This window comes from Danaus plexippus, chromosome 6 (genome assembly GCF_018135715.1).
Source record: "Danaus plexippus chromosome 6, MEX_DaPlex, whole genome shotgun sequence".
In the NCBI taxonomy this organism is placed as follows: domain Eukaryota; kingdom Metazoa; phylum Arthropoda; class Insecta; order Lepidoptera; family Nymphalidae; genus Danaus; species Danaus plexippus.
In genome coordinates, this window is record NC_083540.1 from 555,409 (window position 1) to 570,200 (window position 14,792).

Below are 14,792 nucleotides of genomic sequence, written 5' to 3' on the forward strand. Positions count from 1 at the left end.
TTGAAAGCTCATAAACTATGAAGACATATATTACAGCATCACAAAACTCGCAACTTAACAACTAACGAGCATCACCGTCTTGAATAGAATAGAAAACATATCATTCATATACAAAGTTGGTAAACTCAGAAGAATTTCACTCCTTGGTTGTCATCAAACTCTATCAGCTCACATTTGCCGTTGCTTGATAACGCCTTCAGTGCTTTTAACAAAACATTCATGTCCAGACCGTGGAACTCTGGAAAAATAAACACCATAGCTATAAACCTGTACCCAGCATCACCTCAGTCATCACACAGGAGATAATCACTGAAGACTCGTGAAGGAAAATTTATATATTTTAAAAATAGTTTGGACTCGGGCTACAGTCAGAAAACAACTGAAAAGGGATAAGAAATGAGTTACCTCTATATTTATCACAAAAATAAAAATATTCATGGTTTGCTGTGTAAAAATTAATGTTAGATCTTATAACAAAATTTACAAAAAAGTATCTGCAGGAATATAATGCCTTATAACAACTTTAATATTCCATTCTGAAATCCGCCACTGATATGGAACCACAATATTTTACATTTTATCCAAAGCAGAATCGATACATGATCTTTGAAAGATATTTTCCTTAATTACACCTACCTTCACCAACAGTGTTGTCGCCCTCTCTGAGCTCATACAATGTACAAACGGTGTTGTTTAACCCATTACTGCTCGCCCAGCTATATATCATGTTACCCCACTCGTCCAGTGAATGCCAGTACACTTCCCACACATTCTTGCTTTTATCTATGGGTGCAGCTTTACCAGATTTCGCCATATCCTCTAAAACCGTCAGAACTGCCTCCGGAGACAGCTTCCTATTGATTGCTGTATTATTAAACAGAGGACTGTTCTGTGATTCTCTTACATCTATGGTGGATTGTTTTGTTGCTTTCAAATATTCCGATATAAGTTCTTGCCATGCTTGTAATTGTTTGGATCTTGTTTCTGAATGCGGCTGGATTCTGGAAGAAAAATGTGACATGGTATTAGTGATTTGCTTTCTCATATACTTTCTTGCCTAACTAACAAAACAACCGATCACTAGTTTTGTTGCAGATAAAAAAACTTAAATAATTTGCAATATTATTATTTTTTTCCTTCATTGCACATTCACAATGTGATGCACAAAAGGCGAACCTAATGATAAACTCAGCTAGATTATCTTCAAAGAGACAAGAGAATATTTAGGTTATGTAAATATAAAAACATTGAGATCAGAGAAGAAAAATAATACAAAAAACACTCGTGTTTATCACAAAATAGTTATACAATTAATTTGTACTACAAAAATATAAGTTTCAAACCAACAAGAACATGGTAAAGTTAATAAAAATAAAAATATCTCACACTCAGCCTCTCTAAATGAGTTTTAACTTATTGTATGGGAGTGAAATCATGTGTTCCGTCCATCAGTGATTGATACTTACTTAAATATTGCCAGATTTGATCACCTTTTCATATATCTCTATCAATTTTATTTCAGTTTCAGTTCTCTTTGTCAGAGTTTTAACCGACTTGGGTTCTAAATCTGTTATAGATATCTTGTATATGATAGCTTCATCCCCGATTCTTATTGTGGGAAGATTTTCATGGGATTTCTTGGTGAATGTGATCATGATGGAGCAATCTTTTGCTACAGCTGATATAAGGGCAAGGTGACTCGAGTCTATGCGACTTAAAAAACGTTCTCTATCAGCCATATTTGTTAAATCTAATTGTTCATTGTCTAACATGTTTAGTAGAAATGACACATATTCTTGTGAATCTCTTGATCGGGGGCAGCCATTATCAAAGTTCTCGGATAGTTTTTGAACACGGAGTAACCTGTCAAGAAGACTGTTCGAATATGGGCTACTTTCTTCAACACAACTCAATGTAGAATCTGAGTTCATATCATCGGTAGACTTGTGCAAAATTATATCAGATTTTCCATCACTGAGTAATATTTCAATAATTAAATCTAAAAAATTATTTACATTGTCAATTAAAGGCATTTGTGAAATCAGATCTTCAAAAATTTGTTCATCTGACCATTCGTTATAAATAACCATGCCATTTTTAAAAAGTTTGAAATTGTTTTGTGGATTTTCTATCAGGCTCTTTAAAGCTTTCCTTATTTTTATTTTATTACCAGAAAACAGATCCAATGGACAGTATTTACTTATTTTACTGATTTGTTTCTCATTCAATTTTGTGTATTGCTTAAGGCAAAAGTAACATTTGGCATATTTTATGAATTTCTTTGACATAAAACCCTCTTTTGGTTTAATTTCAACACAGTAGTTGTCGAATTCATTATGTATCAAAGCTAAATTAGGCGCTTTTATAGCGTACTGACTGATACTGTTTTTTGTTTGGCGATGTTTTGGTCTTAATAATTTCAATGTGTTAGATAATGTTTCAATTTCTTCAGGATTGATTGTAATTACCTCTTCTTGGTAATTATAATTTTCAAAAACCAATGGCATCATCACTCTATTTACAAAGTTCACGGAGTTACGTACGACATTATAATCTGTATGATTCCGGTCATCCTCTTTAATGAGACGAATAACACAGTCGCTGTTTAATATATGCAGGACAATGTGGACATTTCCTTCGTTTATATATTTCCAATTCTTTCCAAGACTGCTCATTTTTGTTTCAATGGGCGTAGAGTTACATACAATAAATGATACTACTTACGTAAAAAAAGGAGGAAAGTTATACTGCCAGGGCCAAGATACTTCTGCCATTATTCGATGTCTTTAACGATAAATCACAAATATTAATAAAACTAAAACTGAGCTTTAATAAAAGAACCTCATTTTATTTACTTTTCACTTTCATAGCATATTTAAAATTCCAGCTGACTCATGTCAAATCGATAATTATCAATATAACTTTTTATGTTCATAAAATTATTTTGTATACTTTTATAAAAAAAATAATACAATAACATATTTTTTTGGCAAAACCTATAAAGATTATATGTTTTCCATATTTTTATTACGTCTAGGTATAGTCTGTTTCGGATTTGTTAAAGATTTCTTTTGTCGTTTTGCGAAATAACAATTTGACATTACTGTGACACAGACTTGTCAAAGTAAATTTTGGAGCAACTTATTTCGCATTATTGGTACAAAAAAAATCTGTTACTCCGTATCGGCTGTGAGAAAAGCAGTGTAAACCCTCCTCATCGTATTTTTTAAATGTATAGTAGCGAATATTAAAAAATATTAAGGACAACAAAATGATAACACTAAATAGAAAATTCAAAAAGGAACATACGGAGGTTCCCAATGGTGTTATTGAGCCGTTGAGAAGGATATCAGTGAGAGACAAATTATTAGTTAAGGAAGTGCAGGAGATGAACGAAAACCTTCCCGCGACGTGTTCAATTAATTTTGAAGACCCTAATTTATTGAGTGAATTTATTTTGACAGTTAGTCCTGATGAGGGCTATTGGGCTGGAGGCAAATTTAAATTTAGTATTTATGTGACTGAGGATTATAATATGGCGGTAAGCAATTAAAAAAAATTCATAGAAAAATCATGTAAATATTGCAAAGTAGACACAATCATAATTATTTTATTTTTCAGCCACCAAAAGTAAAATGTTTGACCCGTCTTTGGCATCCTAATATTAATGAAGATGGAGAAATATGTCTATCGCTTCTACGACAAACCTCAATAGATGAACATGGGTGGGCACCGACCAGGAGGCTCAAGGATGTTGTTTGGGGACTGAACTCTTTATTTACTGTATGTACTTTAAATAATATAATAAAACCAAATTTACGTAATTAATGTTTCAGATCTCAAATCTCATTATTTAACTGTTTCAGGATCTCCTTAATTTTGAGGACCCTCTGAACATACAAGCAGCCGAGATGTATAAGAAAAATAAAAGTGAATTTCAAACTAAAGTACAGGAGTATATATCTGTGTCGAAGGGGAAGAGATGAGGTTTACTCTCCCGTGTTAGGTTTAACAATAACTCATAGTGTGCACTCTAAAGGACAACAGTTTACAACAATAGTCTTAGTGACAAATACTCCAAAACAAAGTGATACATTAATAGAAAATAAATTATGTTTGTGAAGAAATATATTTGTTTCTATCATTGCAGGCAATTCTTTTTTAAATATTTTTAGACTTAAATGATGATATTGATAATGTTTTCAAAGAATATTTGTATAATATGATAATTAAGCTGCTAAAACATTACTGTGAAGATACTGCAATAATATAGATATAGTGAATGGTTAGGCAACCGATGGCAGCGGTTGATGTGTGCGGCAAATTGTATTTTTACATCTATATAAATATATACGTATAAATCCCCATTCCCGAAACCTGTTTGTTTTATGATTTTGAAGCTCAACATATCTCATTCAGGTCGAAGCGGTAAACTATTCCTATTTGAATTTGATTTCTAAATTATTGTATTTGTCCATAAAAATCTTGTAAATTGTCAAAAATAAAATTGTTTTGTCTCTAGTCAGCCAATCATTTGGTTATCTTTCAATTGCTTCAACATAAAAGTGCTATTAAACATTTATAATATAAGTAGCTTCTTTTAAAAATTGTGTTTTATTTATCATGAAATAATGTACGACTTAAATGCAGAAATTAATATTGTTATAGAATATACAAAATATATTTGCATGTAAAAAATTGTTTAAATAAAGTCAATTTTCAGCAAATTTATAATATTAAATAGTGTAAGGACAGTATCTCTAATACATTATGGTGTGTGTGTGTTTTTTTTTTTGTAACACGTCTGTTTTTGACACATTCCTACTACGCTTATGCCTTATAGTAAATGTAAACAGGAAAAATAATACAATTCAGAAATCGAATTTTATTTCCAACGTAATACAAAAAGTAAAATAGTAAAACTATTTATAAATAAGTTAACTTAATAATAACAAGCCAGATTCAAAAATAAATTAAATGATTTCTTCGCCAGATGTTTAGTTTCAACAGAGTATAAAATTTATATATTCTATGACCTCAAATAAACAAACGTTGAAAATAGTCACTGGTTATAAAAAATGAGTAGGTACTTATTGAAAATGATGTTTTAAATTTTTATATAATGATCTTCATTATTTGAATCACAACAATACAATTAAATATTTACAATAATATAACAAACAAAAGATTTATATAAACCTGACCGAGGGGTGATTAAAATACATGTATGCACCAAAAAACAAAAATATTGACACGATTCCAATTTCGTCAATGAGTGATCGTAACCCAGGGGCCAGGGCATGAAGGTTGTATATATTTTAGAAATAAAACAAATGATGACTCTCGTCGCCACTTTGAGGGGTGGTAATCGTGTGTTGAGTGTTGGTACGTGTTTCAGTGCGTGCAGAAGTCGGTGTTAGTTTGTAATTCGTCAGCGACGCTGTTGGAGCGCGCCAACCTCGGGGCGGCGCCGCATGAAGCCAGTATGTCCGTCTGAGAGGTGGCACGAGACTTACGCTCGTGATATTCATCTGAGAACTCCTGGTGGAAAACCAAAACGATTTTGTTACATGTAATAATATGGCTTTATTTCATAGTAGTGTAGTTCATCAAAATCTTTGATTCGGATGCTACAGTTATTTTTAAGACACGATTAATTGATTGAATTCGGTATATTCTAGAATTCAACTGAGATATTATCTTCTCAATATTTATACTGCAGTTAAAATTGTTTTTAAATCCGACGTTTTAACTACTGAGATTCTATCTCATAAAATCAAAAATATTTATCCAAACCTTGAGCCTGTTGCCTAAGAAGACAGCCCTTTCTCGTTTCCTCTGTATGAAGTCTGAGTTTGCGAGCCAGCGGTGTTCCGGACATTCCTCAGCAGACGGACGCTTCAGGGGGACCTTCTTGAACACCCACATGAGGAAACGTGTTGCTTCCTGAAAGAATAACAAATGTTTTTAGTAATAACACGGTAGACTATTCATCTAATATTATAACAGTGATCAGTTTTTTTTTTCAAGAGCCGTGTGTGACGTGTTTGTAATAACGGACTTAAATATAAAGATAGTATGTGCCTAGATCTTTGAAGTAAAAACTGGAAAAGCTCTGTATTGAATTTGTTAATAAAATGTAAAATTTGTAAGGGATATTGTAATTCACTACCAACGTCACGTGCTGCAGTTTAGGTGCGTATTTTAAATTGTCGCAAAGAAACGGATACAATACTAAAAGAATGATACATACATATAATGGTACTAAACATTAAAATCACAGGTTACCTGAGTGATCTCTTTGTATAGATGCTCAAAGCGGTATCTCACGAAAGATATATTCTGTTTAGTCTCTGCATCGTCAGCGCCGCGGAAGGGTGACACTCCCGACAACAGGATGTAGGTCAAAACACCGAGTGACCATATATCCGTCTGCGGGTAGGCCGGCTCGTCGTTTATTATCTCCGGCGCTGAAACATTTGTTAGTTTTGTTTGGATTCTACTTTAACAATATTATTTTAGATGTTATCTCATATAATATTTACCTTTATATTCCAAGTCGCCGACCTGTGGGACGCTGGTGCCCAACTTGGTGACTCGGTGCGCTGAGCCGAAGTCTATCAGTTTGACTTGGATGGCTCTGACGGAGGCCATCACGACGTTGTCGGGCTGCAGGTTGAGGTGGCAGTAGCCGCGCCAGTGGAGGTACTGGAGGCCGTCCAACACCTGGCTCACGATCGTGGCCACCATCTGTTCAGTGTAGTCGTGACGACTGGACAGGTATGTGAGCACGTCGGCGCCTTGTAGCTTCTCCATAACGAGCGCGGCCACGGGTGATCCCGGAATTTGATACGCCGCGATCAAGCTCGATATTCTCTCGTGTTTAAGTTTCCTCAAGCAATTGTACTCCCTCTGCACTTGAACTTCAGTCTCGGGTCGGTTTTCTAGAAGCTTTGCTACTACAACGCTGTCTGTGTTCTTGTCGACGGCTTTAACTATAGTTGAGAAATTGCCTCGCCACAGCTCGGATATGAACGTGTAGCGTTCGGCGACATTGGTGGCCGTGTCCCATTCGAGTGGATTGTTTTCCGTTTCGTAATCCAGTACGGGCTTGTTTTCGTCCAGAACAATTTCCTGTCCAGATTCAGTCAACTGTTGCAGGTGTTTCATCGCCTTTGTAACTTCTATTTTCGGAGAACCCATTTGTTTCGTTTTAACCAAGTTAGTCGGGATGCCCTTGTCGCTCCAGCCGATCCTGTTGCGAGATGACAATCTGAATTGGTAGCTCGTGTCCGGTTCGAGGTCCCTCACGACGAAGAACTCGTGGTCAATATTCTCAGCGACTGTGATCCATTCCACGCTATCGCCCTTTTTATATTGCAGACTGTAGCACACCACCGGAGAGTTGCCGTCGTACTTAGGCTGTTTCCACCGGAGCAGCACCTCAGTGTCGGAGACGTCAGCCGCGGTTGGGCTGTCCGGGGCGTCCGGGTAAGTAGCCTCTACTATTCTCGTCCTAGCCACCGTTTGACCGACCTTATTTCTGGCTACCACCTTATAATAACCTATATCGTGATGCATGGCTGGGTCAAATTTGAGAGTGGATCTGCCGTCCTCGTCTGTAATGATTTTGATGCGCTGGCCCTCAGCGATGACCATGTCGTTTTTGAACCACTGTATTGAAGGCTGAGGATCTCCTACGGCGAAGCAGGAGAGCTGAGCTTGATCGCCCTCTTGGACGGGCAAGACTTGGGGCTTTTCTCGGAAGAAGGGCAGTTGGCCGTCCTTTTTAGATTCCATGAAGGCCTGTGCTTCCGCGTAGCTGTCGAGGCGTGTGCCGAGCTCGTGTCTAAGTCTCCGGATGGTGTAGGACTCCGTTCCATAGTTGTTGATCCTCTCGCGCCGCTCGTCGTCAATCTCCTCGTCCATGATGTCCGTGAACCGCCGACGTTCACGGATTATTGGCGTCTAGGAATACGAAAATTATATACCATTACTATATTGATCATAACTAACTATAAAGTGTTCCTACATTCTATACGGGTTTCTTACCGGAATAAACAACGCATATATTGATGGAGATCATAATATTGGATAGTGAAACAGCAGATAAATGAATGTAATTTATGCTTATAATTCTACTGACCCTGGGGTCGTATGTGTCGTGCACGGCCAGGCTGTAGCCGGGCGAGCGCGTGCAGGCCACCTTCATATACTCTCGGAGTCTCACAGGGAACGAAGTATCTCGTAGCTGCAACAGGTAGGTATCTGGACCATTCTGGTAGCTGGGGATAACAACATGGGGCTCATTATGTGTATGCTGGAATAAGTATGTACCGGCTACGAATGTAAAAATTGTCGTCGACATGTCAGTAAACCAAGTTATTATTGTAGCTTTGAGTAAAGTAAATACTAGCACCAGTAATGGTAATTGAAAATATATTGATTGTGTCTGCGTAACTAGCAGTCTTCACACTAAATTTGAAGCTGGATGTGAGGTTATTTGTTCTTGTTTTACATTGCAAGGAATTAGTTGAAATACGACAAAAAGTTTGTAATTATTAATATCAGACTGAAATCTTGAAAGTAACTTTAACGAATAATATTATAATATAGTAAAAATAATATCTCACTGGCTTTCAGACTTGGCGGAAACCTCCCAGTCAGGGTGATCCCACTGCTTGAACTTAAGGTCCCACTCCGCGGGTTTTCTATCTCTGGAGACGTCATCGCGCTCAGGAGTTCCTGTAACATAGAGAATCTGTGAGTTAATGTGTAGTGATATATAATTTGCTATCAATGTATACGTCAGTGTCTGTATATTCGCAAAAAAGTTGTCGGCACTGATATTAATTCGCTTTGCTCTTATTAGAAGAGTTCGTGCTGCAACGCACGACGCTAAAAGTTTAGAGGAAAGCGAATCAGGGGGTTTATTCCAGTGTGCTCCTTTTTTTTTTAAATAAACGTCCTCATACTGGGTCCTTTTTATTGTAAGACTACGTTTTATCGAGTTAGTTTTCACAGCGTGATCCCTCGAACTAAATATGTGGAAGTTTTAAGCGTGAATTGCAAATGTACACTACCAAAAAAGTCTTATCACTTACTTCGCAATACAATTTAGCTACAGATGGGCTACAGTAGACCTGCGCATGTGTATATTACCTTCAGGTGTGTACACGATGCCGGGTGGGTACACCATCTTAGAGGGATGCTCGAAGGCGCCACTCAGCGGCCGACGACGGAACCACGTGCGACATTGGGCGTTGTCCATCCATTCCCTGAGAGTAATACAATTTTGATATATTGACATGAACACTGTAATGTTTTCTATGAAAGGTAATATATGTACCTGTATAAATTGTAATAATTCCTCAATCTGTCCGTTGATATGATATATTCGTCCTTATAGATCTTGTCGGCTAGCGTCAGCCAGGGGTGGTTCAGGGCTGCGTCGACGTCCATTCTGTCTCTCCAGTTGATGACTAGCAGTTTGGATATGAAGTCCCTCGACTCCCGACTCAGACGGGACCACCATTCCTCCTCGAACTGCCATTTGCCTTCCTGAATCCTCGTGAGCGTCTCTCTATCATTGGCACCTCTGAAGGGCGACATTCCGCTCAGCAGTATGTAAGTGATGATACCGGTGCTCCACATGTCCGCGGCGAAGGTGACTCCCTCTCCTCTGGCGACCTCGGGTGCCACGTACTCGGGCATACCGTAACTCAAGGAAGCGTGTTTGTCAAGATGGATCTTGCGCGAGAGGCCAAAATCGCAGATTTTCAAATGATCGCTTCCTGAATGAGACAGAAGCAGCTCGCCGATCTAGAATGATGATTATTTTAGTGTTCTTTATAGTAGGAGTAGTGTTCGGTGTTACGGGACACGTACCGTGAGTCCGAGATGAGCGTAGCTGTTGTCATGCATGTGCTTCAATCCCCTTAGCAGCTGTCGCATGTAGCCCGCTACCTCGCGCTCACTGTAGCCGGTGCTACGCAGCAGCCGATCTCTGAAGAACGGGTACGGGTTGACTTTGATTGTGAATCAAATTTGATAACATAATTGCCATACAACGTTAATACATTCTTATAGTGATTAATTCTTTGTGAACAGGATCTCTTGAAACCATGACCATAGAATAACTCTCTTGTTATTCTATGGTCATACTCATAAGGTCAGTCTTGTGTCAGTTTCTACCTGACGAGTTCCCCACCAGCAGCCAGCTCCATGACCAGCGCCAAGGTGTGGTCGTGTTCGAAGGCCTGATACAGCCGCACCAGGTGGCGGTCGTTCAGCTGGTTCATCACGTCAAGTTCGTTTTTCATGAACGGCTTCAGCTCCGAATGGCCGTGCATTATCTTAGCAGCATAATTACGACCTGTGACACGTATAAATGTCAGCATAGTGCCGTAATCATTTATTCGGCTGAGTATTCCTTGACAAATAGCAGTAGTAGTAGTGTCCTGACAAATGTCAAATGTCAGAAAGTTATTTAACAGTATTTTACTACACCTGAAAGTCTCTCGGCGGCGTGGTACACGACCCCTTGCACTCCACGGCCCAGCTCGTCTCCAAGGTCGAAATGGTCTCCAAAGGGTTTGCTGCTAGGCTTGATTCGCGGAGGGTATTCACGGATTCTGGGAAAACAAGCTTTTATGTTGCATCACTGCAGATAAGGTATTAGTTTTTTGTTCAAAAAAATGCCCATGGCATGCGAGGAATAAGAAAATAGACATGCATTTTAAAGGTCATATTAACATTACATCGTTTCCGTGTACCTTTGTGAATATTCGTGTTCACTTTCTTCCACATAGAGCATTGCGGATGAGCTGACTGAGCCGGCGACGTTACGTGCTGACACCGAGTACAGACCTTCGTCCTTCAGAATGGCGTCCGTTATCACCAGCTGTACTGTATCCGGTTCGATGAAGTACATCTGGGCAGAAACGGGTTAAAAGATGGATCATGAAGACAGAACGAATAAATTCATAGCGAGTTAGAATTTACTTCATGAAATGGGCGTCTGTCAATCCTGGGTTACAAAACACCACGCCGTAAATGTCCGAGTTTTTAAGATATAGAAGGTTGATAGTACAGGTCTCATTGAAGATAAATGTGTCACGTAAAATAAGAGTTACCAAATTTTTAACCCAGTACTTTAATAATATAATAACCGACTTCAATGAAGGCGGTTCTCAAAGTCATTGGTATTTTTTTCCATATTTACACCGATTGTGGTGATATTTATGATCCCATCTATGTATTTTTTCTTTGTTTAATGCATAATCGTTCCCATTAGGTACCATCACAGTATAAAATAATTAAGCAGCACATCTTTAATTCATGACAGTTTTTTTAGATTGTTTTTTTTTTAATAATTCCTATTCTATTCCGAAAACGATTGGCTGAATTGCAAACATTAGGCTAGTCTCTACATTTATCTACCATCGTTGTGCTACCTTAATCCTGGAGCTCTGTGCCAGTGGCTGCCAGTCCTTATACCACTTGATGTCGGGGTAAGGCAGGCCGGTGACGCGTGCTTCGAGTCGAGCAGTTCGCCGCGTCATGACGACCACTTCCTCGGGCCGTCGTATGAAGGCGGGGTGCTCCGCCAGCTGGAGTCGCACGCGCTGCCGGGCCTGGCCGTGCTCATTGGTGGCCACCGCTTCGTACCAACCCACGTCACGCTCTAACATTCTATTGGACATAGTCGAGGGACTTTCTTACATCACATGACATAGATTTTTGCTCTATTGATATCATTGAGATCAAAAATTTAAAAGTAAAAATATTTAAAAGTCTTTAATCAGTTCCAATTGTTCTCAGTCTCTTTCACTCACTTGTTTATGAAAAGCGTCGCCTGTCCGTTCCTGGTGTAGCTCCAGTCGTACCGTCCTCCGGCCTCGATGGGTTGATCGTCGAAGAAGTAAGTCATCTTGGGCTTCGGGTAGCCATACACGAACCAGAACAGGTCTACGTTGTGGCCTTTCACACCGTACTGTGAGTCTTGTTCCTGACGGAGGAATTTGGGAGCCTGTTCATAGCTGCCGTGGGGAGGCCGCTCGATGTCGAAGTCCTTAGGGAAGTAGGGCGAGGTCTCCGGGCGGAAGTCGATGCCGGGCTGTAGGTAAGGCACGAACTTGGGCGGGTCGGGTTCCAGTTTGGCGCGGTGCGTGACGGCGTAGGGCGACGGGTCGCTGACGCCGAAGCGGTTTTCGACACGGACTCTGAAGCGGTAGTCGCGGAAGGGTTCCAGGTTGCGCACGTCACAGGCGCAAGACCGCAGCCCCGTACGAGCGGTAAACCAATCGCCATCTGGTATAGTGCACATCTCCACCTTAAAAAATATATTTTATTTATATTAGGAAATTTTGTCACTTAGGAAGACGAAAGTTGGTTACAATATGTTGCAAAAACTGACATTTGTTTGCATTATGTGACTTGTTGTATGTAACTTCTTCTATGAGTTAATATTCTATTCATATTATATATTATTCTATTTATAGAGACAGTATTTTATGGAAGGTCTGGCAGATATGATGAATTGCGATCTATTTTTAAGCCAAACATTTACCTGGTAGGTGACAGGGAACCGCGGCTGGTGCGGGATGGACGGCTTCCAGGACAGTGTCAGGTGTCTGTCAGCCATGCGAGAGATGATGGGTTTGTCCGTCAGCGGCATGGGCACACCCGTTTTTTTCATTTTGTCGAAATCGGAGTACTGCTCTGATAGCGGCTTTCTACCGGACTGTGGTTCTAGACCCGCTGACACATCAAAAATAATACATAAACTCAATCTGCCGCGTCTGATTAAATGAAAATATTTTCAAGTACCGCATTAATTTCTTTACATGAACCGTATCGTGAAATCTATATTTGCAAGAGACTTAGAAGACTCACTGTCGTATATCAGGTTAGCCTGACACTCGTCCTGCCCGTGAGGGTTGGATATCCGACAGCGGTAGACGCCAGCATCGTCCGGTCCCACGCCTGATATCGTGAGCCGCAACAAGCCCGTGGACTCCTGCTCTATCCGAACTCGCTCGCACGGGAACAGCTTCAAGTCGTTACGGAACCTGGAGGTGGTGGTTGGAGGAGACAGGGGAACAAATAGAGTAACTGTTACTATAGGACTGAAGTTTAGCTTTACGGTGTGGTATGGTGGCATGACAAGATGTTACTCGGCTCGGATATTACTGAAATCGACACTAACCCCCGGTCACCCCGAGCTTAACAGAAACCGATGATTTCAAGATAAAACAGTGGATTAACTTATTTACTTTATACAAATATAGTTGAAAAAATATTCAAGAGAAATAGGATCCAACAAAAACATCAGCGCGTCAACACGAAGTTGAGTAACGTCGAATAAATATATTCAGGTTATATGCAGTGTTACCATTCGACTTCCGGGTCGGGAGTTCCGGTGACGCAGGCCGTGAACTTGGCACTGAGACCACGCAGCGCCTCCGCGTCGCCGAGGCGCTTCAGGAACGACGGAGGCTCTACCTTCTGCTTGCGAGCTCTAAGGATATAAAAATATTATTTTGCATCGTAAAAATGGCGGACTGCATTCATGAGTTGTATTTATTCTGGTACAAAATCCCAAAGATATACCTAATGGTTACTGTCATTATTTTTGACAATATCATCTTTTGCAGACCGCATGAAGATTCCTACACACGTGTCCCTCTAATCAAAGTAAATTTTTTATTTCGATGTGTTTTTCCTTAACGTATTTGAAGCACCCGGTGCAGTAAGTTCTTGATGTTTTACTTTATCACCTCACGGAATACGTCGGACCTCGAGTATAAATCAAAGTTAAACAAAATTTGATCAATTAAAGATGGGAACTTAAGTCCGATTCCCAATTTCCATGTTATGTCATCCAATGACCCAGGATATAATTTAATTTAATAGATCGTTAGTGACGAAGAGCACAACGTACATCTTGTCGACGACTTCTAGAGCAGCTTCACAGCTATCTTCGCCTTCCCTGTTGCGAGCCACACAGCGGTAGAGGCCCGCGTCGGCCGGAGTCACGTCCCTCACGTACAAGCAGCACGCGTCGCCGTCTCTCTTGAAGCCGTACTTGTCAGACGTCTTCAGCGGGACGCCGTCCTTGTACCAGGAGATCTCGGGGGAGGGCACGCCCGTCACCCGAGCCGGGAACTTGGCGTCGAAGGTCGGCAGCTGTAGACGGAGCGTGAAATAATTCTCAACATATAATATTGTATTCTCATAATAAAAACTATTTGATATAAGTTTTAAACAAATATTTTAGAAGTCCATAAGTTCTCAATTTTCTTGAATAAGAGAGGCAACAAAATTATCAACGACTATAATAAGATTATCTTCCGGCTCAAATTGAAGGTTATGCTATCTTATCTTTATTATCTTTTTAAGCATCTCCAAGAAGCAATTTCTTTCTGGTTATGGATGAATGAAAGCTATGTCGGTCTCACCTGTTGCAGGTCTGTGAATCGTTGCACGAACTTAGGTGGCTGGTAAACTTTCCGCACGGTCAGTTTACCGTCAGACGAGTCCTCGCCCAGAGGGTTCTCCAGCTTCACAGAGTATGTTCCCGAGTCTCCGACCTCGAGGGGATTGATCTCCAACCCCACCTGGTTGGAAAATAGTCTCAGTGAATATAGAATTTTTTTTTTAATTTTTACGAGTCAAAAATAATAAGGAAACATTCTGTCATTTATCTTAAGCATCTGTAAATGTATGGCCATAATTTGCTGTGAAGGTAATAAAGCTTTATAATTAATAATTTAAACAGAATATTGTAT

The 14,792-nt window shown here is 39.7% G+C and overlaps 3 protein-coding genes across 10 annotated transcripts in view; 1 reads left to right on the plus strand and 2 right to left on the minus strand.

The window, feature by feature from the left end:
- Positions 1–13: 13 nt before the first annotated feature.
- On the minus strand, positions 14–2,890 carry LOC116778830 (vacuolar protein-sorting-associated protein 25-like). 2 transcript variants are annotated; one of them, XM_032672880.2, is made up of 3 exons: positions 2,725–2,890; positions 637–1,001; positions 14–238 (listed from the first exon to the last, which is right to left on the minus strand). In XM_032672880.2, exons 1-3 carry the CDS (start codon positions 2,772–2,774, stop codon positions 126–128), a joined length of 528 nt encoding a protein of 175 aa, XP_032528771.2. In that variant the 5' UTR covers positions 2,775–2,890; the 3' UTR covers positions 14–125. The 2 variants fall into 2 exon arrangements, with proteins under 2 accessions (XP_032528771.2, XP_032528770.2); XM_032672879.2 differs by lacking the exons at positions 14–238; positions 2,725–2,890 and adding an exon at positions 1,467–2,718 and having other exon boundaries at positions 861–1,001.
- Positions 2,891–3,103: 213 nt separating this feature from the next.
- Positions 3,104–4,127, plus strand: LOC116778849 (NEDD8-conjugating enzyme UBE2F-like). Its single transcript, XM_032672904.2, has 3 exons — positions 3,104–3,541; positions 3,622–3,783; positions 3,867–4,127. The coding sequence occupies exons 1-3, from the start codon at positions 3,272–3,274 to the stop codon at positions 3,984–3,986; spliced, it is 552 nt and encodes a 183-aa protein (XP_032528795.1). The 5' UTR covers positions 3,104–3,271; the 3' UTR covers positions 3,987–4,127.
- A 743-nt stretch (positions 4,128–4,870) lies between these two features.
- LOC116778669 (obscurin) overlaps positions 4,871–14,792 on the minus strand; it is a 76,698-nt gene continuing 66,776 nt past the window's right edge. For all 7 annotated transcript variants that reach the window (XM_061529591.1, XM_061529589.1, XM_061529590.1 and 4 more), the window contains 19 exons: positions 14,463–14,621; positions 13,946–14,190; positions 13,397–13,522; positions 12,898–13,073; positions 12,572–12,762; positions 11,838–12,334; positions 11,457–11,694; positions 10,776–10,933; positions 10,510–10,634; positions 10,195–10,375; positions 9,889–10,006; positions 9,350–9,822; positions 9,163–9,278; positions 8,634–8,745; positions 8,147–8,285; positions 6,546–7,968; positions 6,289–6,470; positions 5,797–5,946; positions 4,871–5,541 (listed from right to left, as the gene is read on the minus strand). In XM_061529591.1, the coding sequence (XP_061385575.1) occupies positions 5,395–5,541; positions 5,797–5,946; positions 6,289–6,470; positions 6,546–7,968; positions 8,147–8,285; positions 8,634–8,745; positions 9,163–9,278; positions 9,350–9,822; positions 9,889–10,006; positions 10,195–10,375; positions 10,510–10,634; positions 10,776–10,933; positions 11,457–11,694; positions 11,838–12,334; positions 12,572–12,762; positions 12,898–13,073; positions 13,397–13,522; positions 13,946–14,190; positions 14,463–14,621 (4,956 nt within the window). In that variant the 3' untranslated portion in view covers positions 4,871–5,394. The remainder of the gene's footprint in view (positions 5,542–5,796; positions 5,947–6,288; positions 6,471–6,545; positions 7,969–8,146; positions 8,286–8,633; positions 8,746–9,162; positions 9,279–9,349; positions 9,823–9,888; positions 10,007–10,194; positions 10,376–10,509; positions 10,635–10,775; positions 10,934–11,456; positions 11,695–11,837; positions 12,335–12,571; positions 12,763–12,897; positions 13,074–13,396; positions 13,523–13,945; positions 14,191–14,462; positions 14,622–14,792) is intronic.